Genomic DNA, 8,590 nt, shown 5'->3' with positions numbered 1-8,590 from the left:
TTAAACATTCTATCTGGAACGCCATTGTTTACGGCTGCAGTAGCTCCACCTGCTCTCAAACTGTGCAGACCAAACTTCGATATATCACTCACATGTGAACTAAACACCTAAATGAAAAGCTCTCTCAAACGAGAATAGGACATGGGCTTATTGTCAGCTCTCAAAATGTAACCATTTTTAGTCTTACTCATATTTCTGAATATAAATTCAGGATCTTTCACTTTGGTAAGCTTCAAATATCGTTCCAACCATGCTACAGGGCACATATTTGTACCTGTCCGGCCTATGATAATCCAGGCCCCATCTCTATAGACATCAGTTTTTGACTTCTGAATAAACACAGCCACGTAAGCTTGACAAAATACTACATCACTCCGAGTTATCTCTAATAACTCCGATGATCTCATGAAACCTGAATAAGCTAACAGGCACATTACAACAGTTCTCATTTTGTACAATGAGCATTCCTCAGCATTGTCTGGTACAATCTTATTCAACAGCTCAACTGTTATAGGCTCTTTCTTAGAAACAGGCTTGGCTAACTTCCTCTTAGCTGCCTCAAGTACGTTTTTTACTAACGTACTCTCTGTGGGGCTTTCTAAACCAACTAAACCATGGGCATGTCTCAAGCTATAATAAGCTGTCTGAACAGGTGAGAAAGTCTCACTTTGCTCACACATTGCTAGCAAATATAAAGAACAGTGCAAAGGTGATACTGGCATATCTGTTGACATATCCTGGGCCAAAGCCCATTTCTTCCATGCTTTAAAACCATAATCATACTTCTTATTTGTGGAGTTTGCTCTCGAGCAAGACAAATACTCTGGAAGACTTCTTACGAGCTCCCTCATAGGTGGAGGTAAAGTCAGTATCTCACTTCTATATACATGTTCAAACACACCTGCAACACGCAAACAACATCATCAGAATATCACACGTAAAAGCCACGTAAATCGTTCCTCATGTCTGCTTGGTACATATGCCTCCTTACAAGTTTAAATCATCCAGGCTTTAACTTGAGGTATCCTTAAAACAACCAGAAATTGGCGAATACTATACAGGAACTAGTCTGTGACACTCCCTGGTAGAACATAATCATAAACACAGGGAGGCACTATCCAGTTACTTCACCCAGGACATAGATAAAGCATCCACTCCGTCACTTCCTGGATTCCAAAATCTTGAGTTACATCAACCTTTAGTATTGTAATATGACGCAAATCTTCAACATCAAATGGGCCCCATTAGGCGGGAGACGCGTTGAAACACACGTAAAATCATCGGCATCGACTATCTTACTTAGCACGCTCATTTTCACATCCATGCATAGATATTATATTCATTGCACAGCTTGAATATATCTAGAGCCAAAGCTTGAAGATCGACTTTCATGCTATTTCGACACAATCGACTCTACATTTTGAAGTAAACCATTTTACTTTGATTCCAAAATGGAAACAAAACTTTCATAACCAACAACACAGCCTTCAACTCTCCAAGTGAACTCCGTGACTCTAATGCCCACTGACCATGTGATGCTTCTACACAGTACCCACCAAAACCGGAATTAGCATCACTGTAAACTACCCGTGTAGGAATCCTCCATAAGAGTACACACTGGTGTCAATATGTGAAGCACTATCTCTACTCAGATACGATATCATTACAGTTTCTTTCACGTAGCCTGGAGTGTCTGAAGGAAACTTTGTCATTAGCTGAGATACCAAGCAACTACTTGCCCAACAACCGAAGCTACAGTAGAGACAAAGTTCTGCTATACTTCCTGATATTTTCCGTTGAGGAATAGACAACTTCATTTGTCTTGTATCTATGATAAAACCTAACCATTCGATCTCTTGAACTGGCTTCCATAGGGACTTACTTTTGAACAAAGCCTGCTTTTAACAAGTCTTGCTTGACAAGTATTGTACATTCGGAAAAAATGAAAGGATACCATCATCTAGAAAAGTAACAATCTTGTAACCTTACGCCAAAAGTTTACCAACTGTCTGCCTTAGTAAACACATAAGGTGCTGTACTCAAACCAAAAGGAGAACAAGAAATTTAAAGGTCTGTTCCTGAACCCCATGCAAATAGAAACTGAGTATGTTCATGGTAGATATTAATATGGTGATATGCAGAATGGATGTCGAATTTTACTAGCCAATCATTCTTTTCTATGTACAACAATGCAGTTCTCCAGTCCTCATACTTAACTGATCAGGCTTTCCACAGATGTTTATTCACTCTAGACAAGTCTAAAATAAGACGCTTCTTACCAGAATGTTGCACAGCTACAGATAAAGGGTTAACCACGTAAGGTTTATCTGAACAATGAGCAATCAACCCTCTGCGCAACAAATCTTGAACAGCTGATGACACAAAGTCAGAATTCTCCTTAGCAGATCTATTGTTCCTTATATTCATTCTTTTAGTCAAGGAGCTTATGGGATTCCGTGAAAGTTTTTTGATGAAAGCAAATCACATATTCTTTTGTGTTTATATGTCAAAGGAGTTTAAAAAAATGTTTGGTTCCAATCTGAATATTGATGCGAAAGCTATTTTTAGCTCAAAATCCAAGATGGCCACCAAAATTTAACCGGGAACTGAAAAAGTTGCAAATACTCGGAACAAAACAATGGTTTTAATATCAAATACCATGCATATTTGGTTACGGAATATATTTCTCATATGCTGTAAGTCACCAGATCTGTTTAGTTTGATTTTAGTCTTAAATTTACATTAAAGAGTCATTTTTAGCTCTAAAAGTTATAATGATGAATAAAACCCCCATTTCTTCACAAGGCATATATTTTGTATAGAACTAGTACAATATGAAAAAGGAATATACTTTTTACCCTGTTTATCAACTATAGAAGAGGTCTTTACATGAAACTGCGACCCAGAAATACTCTTCAAAAAAAGAAACGCACAAGTAATTTTTAGAAGAATTTCTTGCATTAGTTTAAGAGCTATTATTTCATTTAATCCCAATGGTAAAAAGGTGAAAATTCAAACATCACAGCCTTTACTGTTGTGTTTCTGTTCTCTTGAGTCCACAAGATGGTGTCAAAGTCAGTTCTTTGTATGGCCACCATTGGCAGCAATTACTGCTCGACACCATCTCGGCACAGACTGGATAAGTTGACAGTTGTGTACCTGTACAGGATCTACAGCTCTCTGACCATTTCCATATATTTATGAGCTTGGACCTCTCAATACCCAGTTCAAATGTGAAGATTACTCGCTGTAGGAACATGCGCTTCCTGGATTTGGATACTTTTAAAGACAATTTGCTAAACTCAGACCTTATACTTGAGCCACCATCTGATGCTGAGAGTCTCGTTCTGCTATACAATAGAGTTCTATCTGAGGTGCTATATAGACAAACATGTACCAGTGAAGGACAGAGTCATACCAGTCACTAAAACATCTGCTTGGGACTTCACACCTGAAGTTCGACAAGCGAAAAAAGACAAGAGGAAAGCAGAACGCAGATGGAAAACAATCTTTTCTGGAGATTCATCTCCAAATGTATATTTCAGCCAAAAATCACTCAACAACGGTCATCAGAAAAATCAACATCTCAATTCTAAGATTGAAGCCAACGAGTCAAGTCCAAAGTTGCTGTTCAAACTTTTGTTCAGTATCTTGAGTAAACACTTTGAATCGACACTTCCGACATCTGATGACAATGAAGTAATAGCATAGACATTTTCGGATTATTTCTACAAAAAGATCCAAGAACATTCATGACAAGATTTCGTCTTCTGCGGCTGTGGATGAAGCTGATATTCCTCCAAAAATGTTTGATGGCACGCCTCTTACTCATATTGATAGTTTCACTGATATTTACCAACATTAGTGCTGATTATTAACTCTTCTACTTCATCTGGTTATGCCCCAAGTGTACTCAAGTCAGCTCTAGTTAGGCCACATCTGAAGAAATCAAGCCTTGATTAGGAGGATCCAAAAAACTACAGGCCTGTTTCAAACTTAGCATTTATATCCAAACTCATTGAACGTGCAGTCTCCAGTCGTCTCATGGGCCACCTTTCCTGGCATAACCTCTATGAGGTGTTCCTATCAGCCTGCAGAGCACACCACAGCACAGAGACGGCCCTGCTGAAGATCCCGAATGACCTACGATTGGTATTGACACAGGACAAGTGGCCCTGCTCACATTACTTGGCCTAAGCAGTGCCTTTGACACGACTGATCACCAGAGACTCCTCAAAAGACTTGATACAGAACTTGGATTCAGCTTTATCCTGGCTGGCATCTTATCTACAGGACAGGACTCAAACCGTTGTTGTTGGTGAGTCTGTGTCAACCCCATCTAGGCTTGAGTGCGGAGTCCCTCAAGGATCCGTGCTTGGTCTTCACCCTCTACTCTGTTCCACTTGGCTCTGTTGTAGCAAACCTTAATCTTGACCACTTCTACGCAGATGACACGCAGCTGTGGAAGTTATTTCAGCCAAACACAGAGTAAGCTATAGAGCGTCTCTCTGTCAGACATCTGACTGTTGCCAGAACATATTCATGGATGTCATCAAATGCCTTGAAATTAAATTAAGAGAAAACAGAGTCCATTCTTTTGGGACAGGCTGGAAAACGCAAGCAGTGTGACATTACTAGTGTGTGTGTCTGTGGAGCAACCATTCCTCTTTCTTCCAATGTCAACGATCTGGGTGTTGTCATCGATCAAGATCTAAGTATGACAGTACACGTCAAGTATGTTACTAAAACTTGCTACTCCCATCTCCCCAATATCAAAGGCCAGACCGTTTTTACCAAAGATGCCTCAAAAACTCTCTGCTTCAGCCTAGTCACATCTCGTATGGACTACTGTAACAGCCTTTTGGCTGGATCTCCATCTTGTGTCACTGACCAACTCCAATGCATACAGAATTTAGCTGCTCGCATTACCTCCCAGATCACCAGAAAAAGGCACATCACACCAACTCTAAAGGACCTTCATTGGCTGCCCGTGAAACAAAGAATCTCCTTCAAACTATTCTGTCTCGCATACCAGTGCATGACTAACACGGCTCCAGTCTAACTCTCAGATCGTCTTTTGGCTTATGCACCATCTTGATCTCTCAGATCAGGGAATCAACACCTTGTTATCCCCAAAGTCAAACAAGCTAAATATGGACACCGTGTCTTTTCCTATCCTGATGATAAAAATTTTTCTCCCCACATATATTTGTATATCTCTTTTTTCAAAGATTATAACCATTTTAGAAAGTTATTCGATCTGATGACTTGAAAATTATTTCAAGGGATTTAATTGAGAGAGTGTGAAGCAGAAAATAGTGTTTTCTCCCCATCATTTCATTATATTCTTATCTATTTTCAAAGAACTCTGCTTTTAGAAGAAAAACTTCAAGCGTAATAATAAGAAATTGATAAATCATAATCTGATATTGACATACTACATTTTGAAATAAGGACTGCTCCCTTACTCACAGTCTCACCAAACAAAAATAAACATCTCTTTTTTGTTTCATACATAACTGTTCTTTAATAACTTGATTTACATTGAGTTGATGAAATGAAGCAATCATATACTTATGAAATGCACAAAACCTACATCTGCTTAAATTCGTCTGCTAGCTGCCATTTTGAGAGAGGGAGTGTTCATTATATATATTTTTTTAATTTAAAAAAATATATTTTGGGGTTTTCTTTTAATAAAATATTTCATGAAATAGAGAAACACACTTGGATAAAGGTAATAACCTCAGACTTTAAATATTTAACTCTCCCATTATGACCTTCTGACCTTTTGGCAACCTTTTCCACAACCATTTTGTACAGTGCTCAAAAGTACTATTTGCACCATATTTCAACTTGGAACCAAACTTTTTATTTAACTAACATGTCTTATGAATACAAAAAACACAATGTCTTGCTTTCATCACAAAACTCCCACGGGGCTTGAATGCTGTACCCATCCTACCAGACTATTTGTGGGGTAGAATAAAATGGTATTTTGTATCCGTTTTCAATAATGTCTAGAGCAAAATCAACAGCACATATTTCTTTCCAAAACGAAACATGATTTTTCAGTCTACCCTTTACAATTATATCTATCCCATCTTGTTCATATTCATAAAAGTCATTTGTAAGGCCAGGTGCAACAACGTTTACAGTATCATCACGTAATGTATACTCAACTTCAGGTTCTGTTTGCTTGAAACGTATCCTACTCTCTGTCAAGCTTCCCACGTTGCTGAGTTGTGTTGTTAAGCAAGGGACACTGACGTCTCCAGTGGTTGAAGTCGCCACACATGAAGCACGCTCCCGACCTTTGACCACGGCCACGAAAATTATTAGACTGGTCACCAGCATGAGAATCCGTTGAAGCTTGAGTGACTGTCGAGGAAGGACGCTGGATCGACTTGTAAGGATGCAATCGTGCGGAACGAGATGCCCTTGTCTTGATTTTCTTAATCGCTTTGCTTTCCGCTCGGTTGATTCTTTTGTCGTCATCAGAATCTGACGCCAATTCATGAGCCACATAATTGCGCACTGTTTCCCAGCCCCCCTCTGAGGAATCAGCTATTTTTATGTGTTTGTTTCTTGTCTGGAACCTGGAAACTTCTTGACTAATCAATTCCAAGGCGTCATCAGTTTTACCATACTGAAGAGCAAAACGCAACTGTTCTAACTTTTCCAGAGCTTCGGAATTGAAAGCAAACTGAATTTTGTTCCCATATTTTTTCCACTAATAGTCCCTCTCAGCTTTCAATGTGTGTACTTCTTTGGATGTTTTATAAAACTCATCACGAAGACCTTCAATCTTCTCATCAACTTCCTTCCTAATTTCAGCTTGTGATTGATCCAACTTTTTCAAAATGGCGTCTAACTTGTCGCTGTCAGTGTTGACTCCCCCGGGGCTGTCCATAATCAAAAATGACCGCTGGTGCACCGCAGCTGAGAATGGCCTAATTCAAATTTCCCTCCCTTTTATACCTATCAGAGCGCCCTCATACTCATAGCATTACTTCCCTTTGTTGTATCTTCCGACGCTAGGAGAAAGAAATTTCATTCTAATTCGTACCTCAAACGAAAGAAATTATATTTCCAGTGTATAAGATGACCACTCACACCGTGACATTACTGTCACCAAATCTTGTGCCGCCAAATGCTCATTCCTTCGTTCTGTGATCCCGGCCACGTAGGAGAAATCTCGATTTATCACTGAAACAATTCACGAACACTGCTAGGAGTAGTAGTAGTAGTAGTAGTAGTAGCCGCAGTAGCAGTAGTAGTAGGAGCAGCAGTAGTAGTAGTAGTAGTAGCAGCAGCAGCAGCAGTAGTAGTAGTAGTAGTAGTAGTAGGAGGAGTAGTAGTAGTAGTAGGAGCAGCAGCAGTAGTAGTAGTAGCAGCCGCAGCAGTAGTAGTAGTAGCAGCAGCAGTAGTAGTAGTAGCAGCAGCAGCAGCAGTAGTAGTAGTAGTAGTAGTAGTAGGAGTAGTAGTACAACCCCAAAACAATTTCATATTCCACTTGTATAAGTGATAGTCTAGCTTGTTTTGATAACACTGTCTCTAAAACTTGCGAAAGCAAATAAGGGCTTTAATAAAACCAATCAGGGTTTTGATTTTCAAATAAGGACTAAAACATGTCAAAAATGACATATTGTTGTAAATAGTGCCATTAAAATTAGTTCATGGGTTCATGTAAGGGCATCCTTCCTCTAGCCCCCGCCCCCCTACCCCTCTGTTGTTACAAGCCACTAATTAGTACCTCTAGCCCCTCGCCTGGCTGTTCTGTTAGCTGTACTCACTCCCCTGTAACTGAATTAACTGCTACTAAGCTCGTTCGGTTAGGTGTTGGTTGTGAATCCAGCCAAGTACAGCTTTTGCAACTTTTGCAAGCGCCTTGGACTAGAGCACATGTTATGTGAAAGAAATCTTGACTCATACCTGGACATATGATGGACAATATGTATGTTGCGTAAAAATAACTGATCTGACTCTGCATTTAAACAATGTGTCAAGATCTGAATTAATATATTTGTGAATGTAAATAAATATAGAATCTTCATATTTGTTTTGTCCATTATTAGCAACAGTGATCATCTACTGATCAATAATGATCACTAAGCCGTGATTCTCTATTATCTATATCAAGTACCGGTACCTAACGAGTACCTAACGAGCACCAACACCTGACCTAACGAGTAAATTAATAGTAGCAGTTAATCCAGTTACAGGGGAGTGAGTACAGCTAACAGAACAGCCAAGCGAGGGGCTAGAGGTACTAATTAGTAGCTTGTAACAACAGGGGCTAGTGGGACGGGGGCTACAGGGGTGGAGTCCATGTAAGTATGGTGTAAGTTTGAGTTTCAGTCAGTAAACAGTCTTAAACTTTAATTTTGACGAATTACTTGTTGCTTCCATTGCTTAACAGATGTACTTATCACGTATTATGGGGCAGACCTGTTGATATGAGGTTGCTGTCTGAGCTTTTATCTAAACAATAGTACATGTATCTCCCACCCACACGTTGAATGTGCAAAATAGAAACAATAAACATTGAATTGTTTTCAACAGACATTTAAAAATTACCAACCGACTT

At 39.3% G+C, this 8,590-nt stretch overlaps 1 protein-coding gene across 1 annotated transcript; it reads right to left on the bottom strand.

The window, feature by feature from the left end:
* Nucleotides 1-2,220: 2,220 nt before the first annotated feature.
* LOC124263889 lies at nucleotides 2,221-6,913 on the bottom strand. The gene is given in 4 exon segments (XM_046698616.1): nucleotides 2,221-2,428; nucleotides 5,966-6,020; nucleotides 6,271-6,649; nucleotides 6,767-6,913. Coding segments are annotated over 4 exon segments (789 nt in total).
* Between the last annotated feature and the right edge of the window lie 1,677 nt (nucleotides 6,914-8,590).

Source organism: Haliotis rubra, unplaced genomic scaffold, assembly GCF_003918875.1.
Source record: "Haliotis rubra isolate DU_JTF1 unplaced genomic scaffold, ASM391887v1 Scf9, whole genome shotgun sequence".
Classification (NCBI taxonomy): Eukaryota; Metazoa; Mollusca; class Gastropoda; order Lepetellida; family Haliotidae; genus Haliotis; species Haliotis rubra.
The sequence above is the reverse complement of the archived record's forward strand: the minus strand, read 5'-3'. Positions and strand labels throughout refer to the sequence as shown.